The following is a 20,405-nucleotide window of genomic DNA, read 5'->3' as shown; positions in this document are numbered from 1 at the left end:
ACTGGGATTACAAATGTGCGCCACCCTTCCCAGCTAAACCATATTCTTTTTTTTTTTTTTTTTTTTTTGGTGGTACTGGGGTTCCTGGAAGCCCTTCTACCTCCGGGCTACACTCCCAGACCTATTTTTACATTTTTATTTGGAAACAGGGTCTCCTAAGCCAGCACGCGTGGCTGGCTTCGAACCTGCGCGATCCTCCTGTCTCTGCCTCCCAAGCGCGGGGATTACAAGCATGCGCCACCACGCCCGGCCTCTAAACCATATTCTTTATTTGCTATGAAACTGAATTTCTACTTTATTTATTACAAAAGGTAAATGGATTACTGGGAATACTGAAAGGGGGATATATTTAATAATTCTAAGAACATGGATGATTTATATACTTGAAAATAAAATATTTAATAAAAAAACTATATGTGGAAATATTTGCTGTTGAAAACTATTTGCCACAGAAGCTAGCTTTTCTCAAAACCTTCTAACAGCCGGGCGTGGTGGCACACGCTTGTAATCCCAGCATTTGGGAAGCTGAGACAGAAGGATCGTGGTTCACGGACAGCCTCAACTACTTACGGACAGCCTCAACTACTTAGTGAGGCCCTCCGCAACTCAGAGAGACCCTGTTTCAAAATAAAGAATAAAAAATAGGGCAGGGGGTAGCTCAGAGGTTGAATGCCCCTGGGTTCTACCCTCAGTACCTCAAAATAAATAAATAAATAGCATAGACTCTTTCCCCATAAACCAGTTTGTAATAAGACTTATAAACCTAATCTAAAAGTTTATTTCTAAAAAATAATACAAATTTGAGTCTTTCCTGTTAGACTACAGAAGTTATTTTCTAGCCGGTCATGGTGTCGCAAACCTGTAATTCCAGTACTTAAGGGGCTGAGACAGAAAGATTGCAGGTTCAAAGTCAGCCGTAGCAAATTAGTGAGGCTCTTAGCAACTTAGCGAAACCCTTTTTTCAAACAAAAACTAAAATAGGACTAGGAGTGTAGCCCAGGGGTAGAAGCACCTGGGTTCTACTCTAATAACATCTAGTACTGGGATGGAACCCAGGGGCATTCTACCTCCAAGCTACATCCCCAGCCCTACTTTTTATTCTTTTTTTTTTTTTTTTTTTTTTTTTTTGTGGTGGAACCCAGAGGCTTTCTACCTCCGGGCTATACTCCCAGACCTTTTTTATATTTTATTTGGAAACAGGGTCTCACTAAGTTGCTGAGAGCCTCACTCAGTAGCTGAGGCTGGCTTCGAACCTGGGCGATCCTCCTGTCTCAGCCTCCCAAGCGCGGGGATTACAAGTGTGTGCCACCACACCCGGCTATTCTTTCTTTCTTTCCTTCCTTCCTTCCTTCCTTCCTTCCTTCCTTCCTTCCTTTCTTTCTTTCTTTCTTTCTTTGGTGGTACTGGGGTTCCTGGAAGCCCTTCTTCCTCCGGGCTACACTCCCAGACCTATTTTATATTTTTGAAACAGGGTCTCTTACGCCAGCGCGGCTGGCTTCGAACCTGCGCGACAGGGTCTCTTACGCCAGCGCGGCTGGCTTCGAACCTGCGCGATCCTCCTGTCTCCGCCTCCCCAAGTGTGGGGATTACAAGCGTGAGCCACCACGCCCGGCTTATTCTTTATTTTTTGAAACAAGGTCTCACTGAGTTGCAAGGGCCTCACTAAGTTGTTGATTCTGTCCTTGAACCTGTGATCCTCCTGTCTCAGCCCCTTAAGCACTGGAATTACAAGCGTGCACCACCATATCTGGCCTCACCTCTGATCTTAACCCAGGCTTTTTATTAAGGCAGTATAAACTTAGGATTTTTAAAAATAAGCTTCCTTTTCCTAAAGTAAAAGGCATAATGTATATGCTCAAATAAAAAAATGCTAAATTGATGACAGGAGGATCGTGATCATATTAAGATCTATAAAGCAACCTAAATTAAACAACCCTTGCGTCTGGTGACAAGAACGTTTCACTGCTTACCCAACAGCGGTAATTCTGCATCAGATTTAGCCTCACAGCCTGAATACTGCCATCGTAACAGCCAGTGTAAATCTGGAAAACAGGTTGAGATTACCAGCTCAAAACACACCCAAAGACGCACCACAAGACACCCTCAAATAAGAGAACACAAACCCACTGCAAGCCAGCGCCGGGACCCTGGGTGGGAAGCGATGTCTAGACCTAGAGTCTGGACACGGAAGCTCTGCTTCTGGGAGAGGCCAGTGTTGGGACTGCGCTGGCACAAGGCCGGCGGGGCCGGAGGCGCCCTTCACCCTTTAACCCAGGCAGCGCTGGCTTCTAACTGGTGTTCTGTACCGGGCGCCTGTATTTCATCGCAAGAAAGGGCTCTGCTATTCAGAGTTTGAAAAGCATCCGTCCTGGTTCAACCTCATAATTTAAAAATAAAATAAATCAAGGCTTAGCAGGGTTGAGTGAGTTAGCTTCTACTTTTAGGTCTGCTACAACATACCACACTGGCCAAATCTCCTGACACCGTGCCAGTGTTGAGACGATAATGTCTCTGGAAAAAGTACTACTCAATTTGTTTTTCTGCTGGTGCAGTCGACCTCTGAACTACACCCCCAGCCCTGGTTTTGATTCTTTGAATTGCGGAGGGCCTAAGTAGCTGAGGCTGGCCGCGAACTGCGATTCTCCAGTCTCAGCCTCCTGAATGCTGGGATTACAAGTGTGCGCCACCACGCCCAGCCTACTCAAGTTTTCAAAGCATCTTAAATATATCTTTATTTAGTGGTGGTATCAGAGTTTCACTGTAATTATTTTCACTATTAATAGAAATGGAATGAATATTCAACAGTGTTGCTGAGTTACTTCTAGAATGAGGCCTAACAGAAACAGGTGTCACTTTGGGAAGTGACACTAGTTACATCAGGAGCAGTATGTGGAGTGTTAGATAAACATTGGCAAGCAGCACTCACCATGCTCTTATGGATGGTCATGCACATGATCATGTCTTTGTGTCCTCCATAAACCTGCAGTCGGTCATGGGACTTGGGCCGAAGGAGAGATCAGAGTTAGACAACTTATGCTGAGTGTTTTGATAAGCTAGTCCCTTAGTGCTTTGGGGGAGTTTAAGACTGGCCTGCGGCATTAAGTTGAAACACAAGCAGGAGTGTAACTAGAGCCAAGCGGTGGTCTTCTTACCAAGCCCCACTCCTCAGGAGGGAAGCTGGTAATTAGAAACAGCAAAACCAATTTCACTAAAAGCAAAGTTTCAACCTTGAAATTGCATACAAGGAGAACAAGTTTTTTCTTTTTTTTTTTTTTTCCCAGGTCTGGGGATGAACCCGGGGCATTCTACCTCTGAGCTACACCCCCTGCCCTATTTTTCTTTATTTATTTTGAAACAGGTTCTCACTAAGTTGTGAAGGGCCTCACTAAGTAGCTGAGGCTGTCCTCAAACCGCAGTCCTCCTGTCTCAGCCTCCTGAAAGCTGGGATTACAAGCGTGTGCCACCATGCCCGGCTGAACAGGTTTTAAGAGACTGGGCTTGCCCTCTAGAAAGCACTGCATTTTAGACCACTATCTATGGTCTGTGGGCCAGTTACATGATAATTATTTAGAGTACTTATAAAATGCAGATTCTGGGATTCTATCCCAGCCTCACTGCATCAAATAAACAATCTCCCCAAACATTCCAGCAAAATACCGATCTAAATTCTACCTGTAACTCATAGACACGAACAAATTTATCCAGGCAGGCGGTCACCATCACTTTCCCGAGGATATTCACCACGGTCACCGCATGGTTGTGACCTTTATAGATCCGCACCAGTTCACCAGTCTACATCAGGAGAGAAGGCAAGTCGCTACACTGATTTTCAAGGTCGCTGTCCACTTTTGAGATTTACAACTAATTCTAAGAGGCATAATTTGGAGGTTATCTATAACTACATGAACTACTGTAATTTATTTTATTGTTTTTTTTTTTTGTATATGGAAATATTCCAAAATCTGAAATGGTTTTGGCCACAAGCGATTTGGACAGGAGATCCTGAGCCTCTACGTTCACTTTGGTCATTTCCTTGGATCTGGAAAAGTCCATCAGGCAGGATTATACCCCAGTTTGAAGACCAGGAACTGAGCTTCAGAGAGCTGTCTCGCTGACCTGTGTACAGTGCTTCAGCTGTTTCTATTTGTTCTATTTTAAATACATATGAGATCCACTTTCTGAAAGCCGCTCAATTTACCTGGTTTGAATGAGACATTCAAATGAGAGCCTATCTAACTTTGAGTCTGTCTCCCATTAACAATTTCTTTTTTTGGTGGGTCTGGGGATGGAACCAAAGGGCATTCGACCTCCAAGCTACAACCTCTGCCCTATTTTTTATTCTTTATTTTGAAACAGGGTCTAAGTTGCAGAGGGCCTAAGTAGCTGAGGCTGTCCGTAAGCCGCGATCCTCCTGTCTCAGCCTCCCGAATGCTGGGATCACAAACCTGCGCCACCGTGCCCAGCCATTAACAATTTTGATGAGGTCAGAATTTTGAGACTGCTCAGTGTTATCCTAGAGACCTTCCCTTACTACACGGCAGGGCTTACATGAATGTTGTGGGCGTGGACGGACTGGTCGCTGGAGCCGCTGAACACAAGGTCATTCACCACCTTAAAGAGGAAAGTTATCGAGTTCAATGCAGCACAGGGTCCCAGTTTCCTCTGCAACTCGTAACGCTGATTAACTTAATTTCTGTCCTGTTTTGAGCATTAACTAGGTATCTACTGATTCCCAGACAAATTTCCTCAGCTGGAATTTACATCTCATTACCATGCACGCTGATGAATGGACCACATCCTGCTGATTTGCTCTCTCCAGAAGGACTGGAATGCCAGAGGGCTTCAGAGTATACCACAACACAATCCACACTAAGACACCCTTGATCATTCTCTCCCCGTTAACACAGGACAACACACTACGCCACTTGGTACCCTAGGCATACACGAGAGGACCACACCCGCCTCACTCTTTCCAAGACGGCGGGACTCTAAATAACGCATCGGGCAGCAAGGAACTGCACTCAATACCCTTCTCTTTGTGCCAGACAAATCTTTCTCTTCCGGTCACTGACCTTCATGCACAGAATGGTTTTGCTATGGCCCTCTAGAGTTCTGAGGAGCAGTCCATTGCGAGCATCACGCACGCTAATGGTGCAGTCGTAAGACCCCACAACCAGCAGTTTTCGAGCACCTTCCTGAGCTGTGGCAAGACAGCTGACCGCCCGGGGGCCATGGCACTCAAAGATTTCAAGTCGCTTGTTGTTCTGAAAAATAAGCCACCATTACAGAAAAAGCGAGGTTAGTGGGAAAACCCTAAAACCATCAAACCCAAACCATTACATTCAATTTTATTATCTGCACTCAAATTCTCATACCCGCTCCAAATCCTTAGCCTCCCAACTTCTGCTATTCCCCCATCCAAATCCTCTTCGCTGTGTTCGTGACCTCATTCCTGTCCTGATCTAGGAGAAAGTGCTTATAAAATATACTATTTCCTAACCTTGTATTACTTTGGTCTTAATAAAAAACTGATGCTTTTCATGCCCTTGACCAACTTTCCTTGAACCAAATAATAAAGGCTCAATTAGTTGAACCTGCGTGATCCTCCTGTCTCGGCCTCCAAGCGCTGGGATTACAAGCGTGCGCCACCAGGCCCAGCAAAACTACTTTTTTTTTTTTTTTTTGGTGGTACTGGGTTTCCTGGAAGCCCTCTACCTCCAGGCTACACTCCCAGACCTATTTTTACATTTTTATTTGGAAACAGGGTCTCCTAAGCCAGCGCATGCGGCTGGCTTCGAACCTGTGCGATCCTCCTGTCTCTGCCTCCCAAGCACGGGGATTACAAGTGTGCTCCACCACACCCGGCACAACTACTTTTAATAAACAATATACATAAGAACTTTGCCCTAGGGGCTAGCACATAACAGATGCGCAATAACCTTTCTTGGTTTATCTGTGGGTCAGGAGACAGTGAGGCCCCAGGGTTAGGCAAACTTTGTACCAGTTTACCTTACAGAAGAGCCACCCTCATGAAAGCCTCAATTATTTCCAAACCACACCAATGTCATATGCAAAGGAGTTCAGATTCATTTTTCATGGTGTCATTCTTAAAATGAAATAGACTGATTTAACCTGTGACTCATTATTTGGCCCCAAATCTTCAGGCTTGGTTTAATTTAGTAAAGTTACAGTTTGGTCCTGGCACATTTGTCTCTAAGTGGACAGAATGGAGGATCCTGATTCACTTACACCAGAAGGTAAGTTATTAACAGCCAATTCTGCTGTTTCTACAACAGAAAACAGGAAGACCTCCCGCTACTTTTTCCTGCACATACCACTTCTGCTTCCACATGGCAGCAATTCAGTCTTCTCTTTACAACCACTGACCTTTATGCTGAAGGTGACCACCGTGCCATTGGCCAGGCCTGCATAAAGGATTCGCCATCTACTATGGAGGCAGAGAACCCGGTCCTCCAGCTGTAACTGCTCCAAGCACTCTCGAGTCTGCAAAAGCACACAACCCTACTTAGCAAGTGGGCATGAAAACAATGTTCCTGACAGCAGAGCTGTCTCTCTCTCTCTCGCGCGCGTGTGTGTGTGTGTGTGTGTGTGTGTGTGTGTGTGCGCGCGTGCACTGGGGATGGAACCCAGGGGCATTTTATCTCTGAGCTATACCCCCTACCCTATTTCTTTATTTTGAAACAGGGTGTCATAATTTGCATAGGACCTCACTAAGTACTAAGTAGCGGAGGCTGGCCGGCAACCTGCAATTCTCCTGTCTCAGCCTCCCAGGTACTGGGATTACAAGCATGTGCCACCACGCCTGCCTTATTTTTCTTTTCTTTTTTTCTTTTTTTTTTTTTTGCAGTACTGGGGATGAAACCCAGAGGCATTCTACCTTCGAGCTACACACCCAGCCCTATTTTTTATTCTTTATTTTGAAACAGGGTCTGAGTTGCAAACAACTTCACTAAGTAGCTGAGGCTGTCCGCGAACCACGATCCTATATGGTCTCAGCTTCCCGAATGCTGGGATTACAAGTGTGTGCCACCACGCCCGGCTTATTTTTTGGTTTTTGGAAGTTTGCTAGGTGGCTGGGGCTCACTGTGTTGGTGAGGCTGTCCTTGAACCTGTGATTCTTTTACCTCAGCCTCCCAAATACCAAGATTCCAGGTCTGAGCCACCACGCTCAGCTGCAGTTATTCATTTATTCATTTATTTGGTGTCTGTGGTATTAGAAATTGAACTTGGAGGTACAGGGGCATTGTACCTCCAGGGTACACCCCCAGCCCTATTTATTTATTGATTTTTTTGGTGGTACTGGGGTTCCTGGAAACCCTTCAACCTCTGGGCTACACTCCCAGACCTATTTTATATTTTTTTTTTATTCAGAAACAGGGTCTCTTAAGCCAGCAAGGCTGGCTTTGAACCTGTGCCATCCTCCTGTCTCTGCCTCCCAAGCATGGGGATTACAAGCGTGCGCCACCACGCCCGGCTTTATTTTTTTATTTTTGAGACAGGGTCTCACTGAGTTGCAAAGGACCTCACTAAGTAGCTGAGGCTGGCTGCAAACCACAATCCTCCTTGTCTCAGCTTTCTGAGTGCTGAGATTACAGACATGTGCCAACATGCCTGGTGACCTCTATTTTATTTTTTTTAATCTGAAACAGAATCTAAGTTTTGGAGGGCTTTGGAAAGTTACTAAGGCTGGCAGTGAACCTACAATCCTGCTGGCTCAGCCTCCCAAGTACTAGGACTATAGGCATGTATTACCGTGCCTAGCTTAAGTTTTAATTATTTTCACACAAGGTTTTACTAGGTTATGGAGGGCCTTACTAAGTAGCTGGGGCTGGCCATGAACTTGTGATCATCCTGTCTCAGCCTCCCAAGTACTGAGATTACAAGCTTGTGTCATCATGCCTGGCCTGGCTTAAGTTTTAAAAACATAAACATTTTATTCTTTGTCCTTTTCTAGGATTAATTCTGGCAAATAATGTGAAAATAAAAATTAAGAATAATAATTGTGGGCAAGACCAAGGGAATATATAATTAGTAATAATAAATGAATAAATACTGGTGGGATCAGAAAGTATGGCTTGTATACGTCTCATATTTATCCAAGGTTTTATATCAGTGTGCTAAAACCGGTTCAGAACTAATGACAGTCAGCTGGGTAGGATGAAGCATCTGCCACGGCATGTCCACTCTGCAGAGGCTCAGTATTATCACTTTTGACTTTCCAGACCCACCTACCTTAATGTTATAGCAGCGAATGGTGTGGTCACTGGAGCCGGTGTAAAGGGCAGCGTTCTTCCCAGAGGTCTGCGTAACCAGGAGGCAGTTCACTTTGGAAGCATGGCCCTCAAAGACACCAATACATTTTCGACTCTAGAATGAAGCACAGATTGATGTACTGAGGTAGGAGCAAACTGTATGTTAACTGAGCCATACCAAAAAATACTTAGGGCAATTCACTACAAGACAGGCCAGCGCTGGGACGGGAAACTCAGTGGTCTAACGTGCACTTAGCATGCATAAGGCCCTGCCTGGGTTTGAGCCCCAGTGTACCCCCCCACACACAACATCAACAACAACAACAACAAAAGCCAGGATTATTTTCATTAAGGCCTAAAGCAAAGTTATCTTAATATACAAAGCAAACATCCAGCAAATCCACCCTGTGGCTAACCACCCCTATACGCTGCATATTTGATCGCTGGCTTGTGAGAATGCTCAATGCCAAACACCGGGTCAGAGGCTATCACAGGCACTGTGGGCCAGTGTGACTTCATAAGTCACACGTCAGCTCTGTGCACGTGTCAAGAACAAGATCTATCTGGAGTGTACAAGTACACACATACACACTGCAGTTTAGAATTAGACCCAATTGCCTAGGTCTTACGCTCATACTTCTTGTACCTTTGCTCAAAAGAACCTACTGCCTGCCAGGCAGGATGACCCACACCTGCAGTCCCAGTACTTGAGAGGCTCAGATAAGAGGATCACTGGCTCAAGGCCAGCCTCAACAACTTAGCTTAGCAAAACCCTGCTTCCAAAAACAAAATGGAAGGTGCTGAGGGCATAGCCAGGAAGTAGAATGCCCATGGGTCCACACCCTAGTACCCCTAAAGCAAACACATCTTCCTGATTCATCGCCTAACTGCTGCTGCTGCTCCTTTTTTGTTTTTGTTTTCATTTGGTAAAGGGATTGAACCCAGGGGTATTCAATCTCTAAGCTACTCCCTTGGCCCTTTTATTTTCAGATACTGGGGATTGAACTCAGGGGCATTCTACCTCTGAGCTACATCCCTGGGGGTGGAACCCAGAGGCTTTCTACCTCCGGGCTACACTCCGAGACCTATTTTATATTTTATTTGGAAACAGGGTCTCGCTAAGTTGCTGAGAGCCTCGCTAAGTAGCTGAGGCTGGCTTTGAACCTGCGCGATCCTCCTGTCTCAGCCTCCCAAGCACAGGGATTATCATTGTGTGCCACCCGCCCGGCTTTATTCTAAGAGGGTCTCACTATGTTGCAGAGGACCTCACTAAGAAGCTGAGGCTAACTGGGCATGGTGGCGCACACTTGTAATCCCAGTATTTGGGAGGCTGAGACAGAAGGATCTGGGTTTGTGGTCAGCCTCAAGTACTTAGTGAGGTCCTACGAAACTTAGTGAGACCCTATTTCAAAATAAATAATATGGCTGGGATTGAGTTTGGGGGTAGAATTCCCCTGGGTTCCAACCCCATTGCTGGAAAAAAAAAAAAAAAAAAAAAAAAAAGCTGAGGCTGGCTGTGAACCTGAGATCCTAATCTCTTCAGCCTCCCAAGTAATGAGATTACAAGTGACCTTTTAATTTTGAAACAGGGTCTCACTAAGTTGCTGGCCTTGAATCTGTGCTCCTATTCTCTCAGCCTCCAAAGTACTGGGATTATAGGCATGTGCCACCATGCCCGGCTTAGTCACCGAACTTTAGTTTTCACTAACTTAAGTAATTTCATATATTTTTAGGTCTTTATTCAAATAGCCTAGCATTCCTGAAGTTTCTTGGCTATCTTCACTGATTTTGAAATGTATCAAATTCAAAACTCAAAAGTTCATTCTTTTGAGAGTAATAGCATCAGATCACAATAAGCACAAGGGTGTAGAAAAGCTGCTTCCTGTTCAGCACTTGAGTTTGTAATTAGCCAACTGTCAGGAAAAATGCTTTGTCTAGTCACTCCCCACACTCATTCCATCACTCATGCAACTCACCTGTCACTCCAGGGGTGGGACCGACTGGCGTGTCGTGTGTGTCTGTGTGCGTGTGTGTGTGTGCGTGTGTGTGTTAGGGATTGAACCCAGGGGCACTCTACCTCTGAGTTATACCTCGAGCCCTATTTTACTTTTTATTTGGAAACGGTCTCATTAGGTTGCTGATAGCCTCACTAAATTGTTGACGCTGGCGGTGAACTTTTGGCCTGGCACGACAGGCTGGTGCCCCACGCCCAGCGGACCACGCCTATTAGTGTCATCCCCATCCCCTTTGCCACAGGTGACTTTTCAGGAAGAAGAAAAGCAGAATCGCTCTTCTGGTGCTGAGAGGGAAAAGAAACCCCAGACAGCTGACAAGAGAACGACCTTTCAGGAAAAGGTGATAACAGAGAAAGCCAGAGCGGAAAGAGAAAGAAGCCAAGTCCCCAGTGACCGCCCGAGGTGCTCTACCAGCCAGATCTAAAGTCCATCCAATGCTGCTGAAGAGCCAGTACATTCCCCTTACTGTTTCAGAGCGTATCAACAAGATTTTCTAAAACCTGCAACCAAAAATGTTCAAACTGCTACCTTCATACTTACCACCAGATTATAAACTCGGACAGTTTTGTCTGCTGAACAGGTATACAGTAAGTTTCCAAATATCTGAATTGCATTCACTGCGGCCTGGTGCCCCTCAAAGCTGCCTGATGTGGGCTCATCATCATCCCCTGGCTCTGAAGATATTTCTGGAAATCAGGAAGAGGTTTCAGACACGTGTCTACTACAGTCTAGAAAGACACTCAGAATTCAAACACAACACCATAGCACGGTCCTGAATTAACCCAGAAGATCTCCCTAAAGCCTATTTCCTCTAGCATATATCACAATTTTCATTAAGAGAAAGCAGGAAGAGCCTTCCACTTAGGAGAAAGACCCTTCCAGAATCAGCTTCTACGTGATCCTTGCGAGACCCAGACGCTCTCCAGACAACTTGCTCTGCTTCCAACAGTCCTTTGAGTCAGGTATGATTCTTTAAGCAGTTCATTTTTAAAGCAATAATCTCTGGAGCCAATGAAATATTGTACTTATTAGATGACTAGATATGGGAGTGAGAGAAGAGAAATGAGAGTAAACACTTGCTCAGGGTTGAAGATCACTGCTAATCAAGCCACGACTTTTTTTCCCCAGTACTGGAGGTAGGACTGCAGGGCGAGCTACCCTGAGTGACACCTCCGGCCCTGTTTGCTTGGTATAAGCCTTCTCCCTGCTCTCCTGTCCTAGCAGATTCTAGCCCTAGTTCTAAATTTTAAAACTTTTTTCCCCCTGTGGTTCTTAATAAGATAAAACAACAAATACCTGAAGAATTCTTTGATCCTTTAATGGAAGATATCACGGTCTGAGTTTCTGCCACGCTACAAAATAATCACAGGTTTTCTTAAGCATCTGTGAGAATAGGCCACCACGCCCAGTTTAAATTTCAATTTTCAAGCAAATTATTTTTGTTTATTTGTTTTGTTTTTGTGGTGCTGGGGATTAAACCCAGGGGCATTCTACCTCTGAGCTACACCCCAACCCCATTTTTTAAATTTTGAAACATGGTGTTATTAAGTTGTAGTGGCCTCACTAAGTAGCTGAGGCTGGCCCCAAACCCAATCCTATTTCAGCCTCCCAAGTACTAAGATTACAAGCATGTGCCACCATGCCCAGCTCTAAACAAATTATGATTCATAACTAAAATTTTCTGTGTGTGTGTGTTTGGCACTAGGGATTGAACCCAGGGGCATTCTACCTCTAAGCTATATCCCAGCCCTATATTTTATTTTTATTTTGAAACAGGGTCTTGCTGGGTTGATGAGAGTCTATTTACTGGAGCTATCCTATCCTCAAACCTGTGATCCTCCTGTCTCAGCCTCCCAAGTCCTGGGCTTGCAGGTGTGCACCACCACGCCTGGTGAAAGCTGCTCTGATTGGGTCAATACAACATCCTTACCTTACAGGGATGCCATCTTTGTAGCGAGTTCCAATCTCACTGGTGGAGCTGACTTCATCACAACCAGAACGAGAGCTTTCTAGTGGGTTTTGCTCCGGAGAGCTCCAAATATCTTTTTTCGATGGGCTATCTGGTTTCTCCTCTCCAGATTCAGAAGACTCGATGGCCACGACTTCCAATGGAGGGGTAGGGATTTCTAGAACTTCGAGGGCCGAGTCGCTGTCCGGCTCATCTCGGACGCTCTCCTGCTCCCGACCGACTCTGCCATCTTCCCAGGAGGAGGAGGTCGTCACCTTCGCCCCTTTGGTTAGCTTTCCAGGTTTTACCTTCCGCACAGGCTTGGCGGTAAAGACGTCCTGCTCCGTGTCACTGTTCTCAGGAACGTGGGTGGCCCGCAGAGTTTTCTTCTTCCGAAGCTTTTTCTTTTTCTTGTTCCCCTTGGTGTCAGCTGAGGTCAGCGTAGACTCTGCCTGCGGCTCGGCCTGGTCGCCTGGAGAGTGCAGCTCCTTCTCCAAAGGGGTTTCTGAAGCCAATCTTACGAAAGAACTGCTGCAGGCCTCAGACCCACTGTTGCCTTTGGCCGGCTCTTCATCTTCTTTATTTCTGCTGGGAAGATCAGCTGACTCGGAAGAGGGAGAGTTTCCTCTGTTTCTGGTACTTTCTTGCTCCACAGAAATCTTGTGATCGTGGCTAGGTTCATGACAACTCTCTGTTAGCTCTGATAAGGACAGCGCTGCACTGGCCACTGGGTCAACTGGGCAACTGTCGCTGACCTCTCCTGAATTGAGAAAGAAAAGAACTGCATTTTTTGGTGTGGTTACTGCTTAGTCAGAAACTGAAAATAATCTGTCACTGATTGAATCTCTACCAAGTAATATTTCAATATGTTCACAAAACCATGATTATTAACAATATTAAATTACCCTTCAGTGTCCCATAACCCACACACATTCCTGTAGCAGCACGTCCTACCCTCTGTCCTACATCACACTAAAAAATAACTGGAAAGTCTTATTCCCTACAAAAGATGCTGACTGCTGGAGATGTAGCTCAATGGTACAGTGTGTGCCAGCATGCACAAGGCCCTGGACTGCACCCCTGAACACCACACACACACACACAAATACACAGATGCTCCTGCAAGTAAGGACTGCTTCCATCTTTGTTTGTTTGTTTATTTATTTTTGGTGGTACTGGGGATGGAACCCAGGGGCATTCTACTTCCTAGCTACACCCCCAGCCCTATTTTTTTTTTTTGAAACAGGGTCTCACTGAGTTGCAGAGCGCCTCACTAAGTAGTAGCTGAGGCTGTCTTTGAACCACGACGCTCCTGTCTCAGCCTCCCAAATACTGGGATTACAAGCGGGCACCACCACGCCCGGCATCTTTCTCTTGTTTTAAATGTTCACATATATGAGCGTGGTGGCGCCCGCTTGTAATCCCAGCATTTGGGAGGCTGAGACAGGAGGACTGTGCAGGTTCAAAGCCAGCCTCAGCTACTTAGTGAGGCTCTCAGCAATTCATTAAGACCCTGTTTCCAAATAAAATACAAAATAGGTCTGGGAGTGTAGCCCAGAGGTAAAAGTCCCCTAGGTTCCATCCACAGTACCACACACACAAAAAAAAAGAATAAAAAAAGAAAAAAAAAAAGAAAAAGTTCTCATATGCTGGGCGTGGTGGTGCACACTTATAATCCCAGCATTTAGGAGATTGAGACAGGAGGATCACAACCAGCCTTGGGTACTGGGGATGAAACCCAGAGGGGCTTTCTACCTCTGAGTTACACCCCCTATGTCCTCCCTTGTGGCCACCGGCCTCAGGTTTTTATCAGCCTTGACTTTTATTTGAGATAATAAAGACAGTTAAGTGCCAAGAAATTAAAACATACCTTACCTAGAAATTTTATCAACTTCAACTCATATGTCACAAACACCAAATAAATGGTTCTTTTAAAATTTAACACAGTGGCCAGGCATGGTGGCACATGCTTGTAATCCCCGCGCTTGGGAGGCAGACAGGAGGATTGCGCAGGTTCGAAGCCAGCCAAGCTCGCTGGCTTAGGAGACCCTGTTTCCAAATAAAAATGTAAAAATCGGTCTGGGAGTGTAGCCCAGAGGTAGAAGGGCTTCCAGGAACCCCAGTACCACAAAAAGAAAAAAAAAAAAAAATTAACACAGTGGGCGTGGTGGCACGCTTCTAATCCCAGCATTGAGAGGCTGAGACAGGAGGATCACGGTTCACGGCCAGCCTCAGCTACTTAGTGAGGCCCTTTGCAACTCAGTGAGACTCTTTCAAAATAAAGAATAAAAAATAGGGCTGGGGTGTAGCTCGGAGGTCGAATGACCCTGGGTTCTATCCCCAGTACCAAGAGGAAAAAGAAGATTTAACACAGATTCAACTCAGTAACCATAATTAAATGAGGGAAAAACTACTGCTATTCAAATTATATTCTGAAATATTTTTAAACAGCCCTTCTGTGTGAAGAACATTTCAATGAAAAACTAACTGTAATAATTTGAGTCTTAATTTTAGTCTTTAAGGCTTTACAGGCTGGTCACAAACGCCCTAGCTCCAGGGATGCCACAACCAGAGACGCGCCCACTCACCGCTCGCCTGCAGTTCTTCCTTGGGTGCGCTGCAGGCAGGGCCCTGGGACACTGCACCCTCGTTCTCGTCCTGTTCAGGAGACATGGGCTCTTGTTTAATCTGAACGGACGAGTCCGGGGCAGGGACACCGCCGTGGGGTGGGAACGTAGGCGTGCTGACTTGCAGCGGGGCTCCAGAGGATGATGGAGACAGGTTTGAAGGGGGAGGCTCCAAGAAGAAGGGGACAAAGGAACTGGGCAGCGGCGACGCGTCCGCAGGGATCTGAGACCGGCTGCTCCTCTGCTCCTGTGTGAGGCAGCTGGCGCCCTGGTCTGGGCGCTCCGAAGGCTCATAAGTTTCTAGAATGGGAAACACGTAAACAAATGCAAAAAGTTATCTGAAAAGTTACTTGTTTTTGAACCAGTTTGTATCCTAAAGTTCAGAAAAGAGTGTTAAGTTAATAATATTGGTATACTCTCCTCATCATTTTTCAAAATAGAATAACATCTTAACTACATGACCAAGGGTAATCTCAGAATGAAAATCAGTATTTTACCTTTTCAAACTTTAAGTGATTTATCCAAGGTTATTCAGGTGCTAACGGCTGAACCCAGGTCTTTCCGTTCTAACTCACAGCTACTGTCTCCATGGCTAAACATTTTGGGGAAGTATAGCCTCAGGCCTTTTAATTTTAGTTTAGCTTTTTTTTTTTTTTTTTTTTTTTTTAATACTGGAGATTAAACCCAGAAGCATTCTAACTCCGGGCTACACCCCCAGCCTGTTTCTTTATTTGGAATCAGGGTCTCACTAGGTTGCTGAGAGCTAAGTTGCCGAGGCTGGCTTTGAACTTGCGATCCTCCTGTCTCAGCCTCCCCAGTATTGAGATTATAAGCGTGTGCCACCATGCCTGGCTAGTTTAGGTTTTGCAGTACTGGGATAAAACCTGGGACATCCTTCCATGAACTACATCCCAACCTTTTTTATTCTTTGAGACAGGATCCAAGTTCAACGTGTCACCATGCCAACTGGTCTCAGGATGAAGCCAAGGGGACATGAGACAAGTCATAAGACCTTTTCTCATGACCACCTTTCCCTCCTCTCTACAGAGAAGGAAAAGTGGTGGGCGCTGGAGGTGCAGCTCATCAGACGCCCTCTGCATACCTTGCAGTCCCTGTAGAATCTGTATCCGATGGGTCCTCAGTGCACTCATTTCCATGGTTATCTGAAAACAGAGTATTCGGTTAAGTATTTTGGAATGCGGCTTTCAGGATGATGTTTTCACTGGATGCCCTACGCCGTTACCTGCTGTTTCAGCATGAGCAGCCTCTGAACCTCAACATACGCTGTCTGCAGCGCGGCGCGGGCCTGCAGGAGGTTGTTGTCCATGCACTGCAGCGACTTACTTAGTTCTTCCTCTCTTAAGGAAATGTTCAGCAGCTGGTCAACCTGAGAACGTTCTGCTGAAAGAGACCACAAGGCTCGGCTTCATACTGAAGACTACACCAACCATTTAGGATGAGACTATTTTCTCCTCAGTAAGTTATTGGAGATTCATCAAACCTCACAAAACCTACGGTCAAACCTGATACTATCAAAGCTAGAAGTCTGTATTGCTAAGACAGAGGCGTCTTTCAGGTCAGGTTCTGGCTCCACGTGACACTGTCTTACCTAATCCTCTTCCACCACTGCCCTTCCAGGTGAAGCCTCTGTCCCAGGCACATCAACTACTCTAGGTTTAACTCTCTAGTCTTCCTTTCCTCACCACCCACCTCGCTCAGGGCTTCTGCTAGGTCAGGCTCCACACCTAGACTGTTGCACTCTGAAGATTCCTAAGCTCAGTTCTGGGTTTTATGGGGCTTCATTACACAGGCATGCCTGATCACATCTTCAGCCACTGGTGATCAGTTTAACCTTCTGCCCTCCCTGCAGGGCGGGGTGGGTGGGGAAGCGCTCCAGCCCTCCAGTCTGGACTTCATTCAGGTGACCAGCTCGCATCCAGAAGCCATCTAGCCCAGCCAGCCCGTCAGCACCCAAGACTGTCACCTCAGAGGTCTCGAGGGTTTAGGCGGGATGCCAGCAAAAGAACAAAGACCAAAACTGTAGTGCATGACATCACAGATACAGTGCCCTCCCTAGGCTTCAGAGCCATCTTTCTAACTATGATATCCCTTTCTAAGTGTCAAAGTCCTCTAAGTCAGAAGATCCAAAAGGATCTCTCTATCCTCAACCTGCTCCGCAGGGTCTTCTAGCTCTATGAACGACACGCCGCCACGAGCTGGGCCAGGCCGCTGGGCTGGACCGACTGCTCCCACCACGCGGCTACCCCACCACGCGGCTCCCCCACCACGCGGCTCCCCCACCCATGCTCAAAAAGCAAGAGTCACAGAAGCCGATCAGTGAGAGGAAAATGAAAGTAACTTTTCTCCTTAATTCACATTAGAAAAGCAGCCAAAATACCTCAAAAACAAAAATTGAGACAAATGGTGATAAATGGCCAAGAAGGTCAATGTTTTCAGCCAGTTCCTTTTCATCCCACTGAAAAAGCTCAATGAAATTTTCTAGCTTTATTACTCTTTTTCTATTTTTTGTGGTACTGGGATTAACCTAGGGGCATTCTACCTTCAAGCTACACGCCAGCCTTTTTATTTTTTGTTTTGAAACAGAACTTGCTAGGTTGCTAAGAGTCTCACTAGGTTCTGAGGCTGCCCTCAGACTTTCATCCTCTTCTCTCACTCTCAAGCACTGGCGTTACAGCCCTATCCCACAATGCCCAGTAATTTTCTGGCTATAATTTATAGTATCTAAAAGATATATATAACCTTAGATTCTGTGGGATCATGTATTTTTCTCATTGTATTAGGTATGTAGTAAGTTAAACTTTGTTCTTAAGAAAAACGAGAATGTAAAAAAAAAAATAATAGCCAGGCATGGTGGCGCACGCTTGTAATCCCAGCATTTGGGAGGCTGAGACAGGAGGATCAGGGTTTACGACCAGCCTCAGCTACTTAGTGAGGCCCTCTGCAACTCAATGAGATGCTATTTCAAAATAAAGAATAAAAACTAGGGCTGGGGGTGTAGCTCATAGGTAGAATGCCCCTGGGTTCCATCTGCAACCACACACACCCATTTATTATTACTTTGTGTGTGTATTGGTATGATGACTACAAGCTATGCTATGTCAAGCTGTAAGAGGCTGAGAGGTTCTAAGAACCACTTCTTTCTGCCAGAACATTCTGCCATACCTTTCTTTCCTTTAATTTTCCTTCTTTTATTTTTTCTTTCCAGACTTGGGAGTTCAGGAGAAGATCCATCCTAAGGGGATAATGAAAAATGAGTAATATTATCAAACATGTAATAAACATTCTTCAATAGAAAGAAAAAAATTAATGAATTCTAAGAGTCATATTTCTTTTATTTATTTATTTATTTATTGCAGGTTTAGGGATGGAACCCAGGAGCATTTGAACTCCGAGCTACACCCCGGCCTTATTTTTTATTCTTTATTTTGAAACAGGGTCTCACTAAGTTGCAAAGGCTTCGAACCTGCGTGATCCTCCTGTCTCCGCCTCCCAAGTGCAGGGATTACAAGCGTGCGCCACCACGCCCGGCCACAGATCTATTTTATACTTTATTTGGAAACAGGGTCTCACTAAGTTGCAAAGGCTTCGAACCTGCGCGATCCTCCTGTCTCCGCCTCCCAAGTGCAGGGATTACAAGCGTGCGCCACCACGCCCAGCCACAGATCTATTTTATACTTTATTTGGAAACAGGGTCTCACTAAGTTGCTGATAGCCTCACTAAGTAGCTGAGACTGGCTTCGAACCTATGCGATCCTCCTGTCTCAGCCTCCCAAGTCCTAAGATTGCAAGTGTGCATTACCATGCCTAGCTTTAAATCTTTATTTTGAAACAGGGTCTCACTAAGTTGCAGAGGGCCTGAGTAGCTGAGGCTGGCTGTGAATTTGAGCCTCCTGTCTCCGCCTCCCAAGCACTGGGATTATAAATGTGTACCACCACGCCCAGCCAGAAGAGATTCTTAAAGGGCCAGGCTGGGTAAAGAACAAAAGCAAAATTATAAAGACTAAGATGCCGCTCTCCAGTAGCAGTACAGGGCGCATCTACGGTAATGGGTCAAGTCACAGTTGAAGAAACGATTTAGCCCTGGTCAGGCAATACAACAAATCACTGAGGTGGAGACTGGTTTTAGAGATGACTTCATACTTTCCTGGTACTGTACACTCATATTACATTACACTTAACTTAGTAGAACTACTCAGTGAAAGCAGCCAGCAGCCTGAAAGTAAAAGCCTCCGGTTCTTGTGTCCCAGAGTGACCACAACCCCAAAGACCACCCATGCCCCCACCTAACAAAATAAAAAATCAGTTAAATCTTATACGCAAGCAAGCCGGGGCCGTACTCACCCCCGTGGCCCTGCGTTTCTTCCGGACGCTCTGGCTGTCGTTCTGCTCTGCCCCTGAGGTGCAGCTACTATCTGTGGCCACATCGGCTAAGCCGGAGATGGCGAGGACCAGGGACGCGCTGGACGGCAGGGCGCCTTCTCCAGCGTTCTCTGCTGGGAGCGGGCATCTCTCCTGACCGTTCATGTCCTTTGCCGAGGACAGCTGTGCGCTGTGCCGCCGCCGGGGAGCCAGGTTCTCGGCCCGCTCGCCCGTCCTGAGGGAGGGGGCCAGGGGGGACACCTCCTGCTTGAGGCCCACGGCCGCCCTCTCGCTGTGCGCGGCACGTGGTGAGCCGCCTGGGGAGCCGAGGTGATGGGGCTCGTTTTCCTTGCCCGTCCCCTCCTCGTTGAAGAAGCCGTACACAGGGGTCCTGTCCATGATCACGCTGCTCTCAGACAGGCTTCGCTTCCTGGCCACGCCGGGAGACGAGGAGAGGGAGATGCCTTCCCAGTGGAACCCTTCCAGATCAGAGAGCTCGGGCTCCCCCTCCAAATCCAAGGCCTCCTGTTCATTCTGGACCAAAGGCACCATTTCTATGCCAAACCTTGAAAAAGACAGAGAGCAAAAACATCTCAGACCCGGCTGGGAGGAAGGGCACTGTTAATCTAAGCACAGGTTACAAACACATGCTGGTTCCTGCCTTACAGGCACTCAGAGTCTGATAACTGATCCAAACATAAATATTAATAATGCCATAAGTGCTAAATCAGAGATTCGCATGCAGCCACGAGAATACATATGAAGAGATAAAAATTGAGGGTTTTATTTCAAATGGAACTCTAAATCTACAATAATAAACACCTAACTTTTTTTTTTGTACTGAGGTGGAATCCAGGGGCTTTTCTACCTCTGGGCTATACTCCCAGACCTATTTTACACTTTACTTGGAAACAGGGTCTCACTAAGTTGCTGAGAGCCTCACTAAGTAGCTGAGGCTGGCTTTGAACCTGTGCGATTCTCCTGGCTCAGCCTCCCAAGCGCTGGGATTACAAGCATGTGCTACCACGCCCAACCATAAACATGTAATTTTTCTGTTTATGTTTTGCAGTGCTGGGGACTGGACCCAGGGTCTTGTACATGGTAGACATGTGCTCTACCACTCAGCTACACCCCCAGCTCCCAACGCTTGATTAAAAAAAAA

General features: G+C 46.1%; 1 protein-coding gene across 7 annotated transcripts in view; it reads right to left on the bottom strand.

Annotated features, from left to right (window-relative positions):
- ZNF106 (zinc finger protein 106) overlaps positions 1-20,405 on the bottom strand; it is a gene marked incomplete at both ends in the record, with an annotated part of 48,893 nt that overhangs the window by 2,422 nt on the left and 26,066 nt on the right. For 4 of the 7 annotated variants that reach the window (XM_080707282.1, XM_080707283.1, XM_080707280.1 and 1 more), the window contains 15 exons: positions 1,971-2,042; positions 2,927-2,998; positions 3,673-3,792; positions 4,549-4,611; positions 5,073-5,264; positions 6,388-6,504; positions 8,254-8,388; positions 10,829-10,974; positions 11,585-11,640; positions 12,219-12,996; positions 14,825-15,163; positions 15,966-16,026; positions 16,107-16,261; positions 18,047-18,116; positions 19,226-19,808. In XM_080707282.1, coding sequence (XP_080563408.1) covers positions 1,971-2,042; positions 2,927-2,998; positions 3,673-3,792; positions 4,549-4,611; positions 5,073-5,264; positions 6,388-6,504; positions 8,254-8,388; positions 10,829-10,974; positions 11,585-11,640; positions 12,219-12,996; positions 14,825-15,163; positions 15,966-16,026; positions 16,107-16,261; positions 18,047-18,116; positions 19,226-19,808 — 2,959 coding nt within the window. The remainder of the gene's footprint in view (positions 1-1,970; positions 2,043-2,926; positions 2,999-3,672; positions 3,793-4,548; positions 4,612-5,072; positions 5,265-6,387; positions 6,505-8,253; positions 8,389-10,828; positions 10,975-11,584; positions 11,641-12,218; positions 12,997-14,824; positions 15,164-15,965; positions 16,027-16,106; positions 16,262-18,046; positions 18,117-19,225; positions 19,809-20,405) is intronic. The other 3 variants (XM_080707281.1, XM_080707285.1, XM_080707286.1) reach the window with 2 other exon arrangements.

This window comes from Muscardinus avellanarius (genome assembly GCF_963383645.1).
Source record: "Muscardinus avellanarius genome assembly, chromosome: 12".
Taxonomy (NCBI): domain Eukaryota; kingdom Metazoa; phylum Chordata; class Mammalia; order Rodentia; family Gliridae; genus Muscardinus; species Muscardinus avellanarius.
The sequence above is the reverse complement of the archived record's forward strand: the minus strand, read 5'-3'. Positions and strand labels throughout refer to the sequence as shown.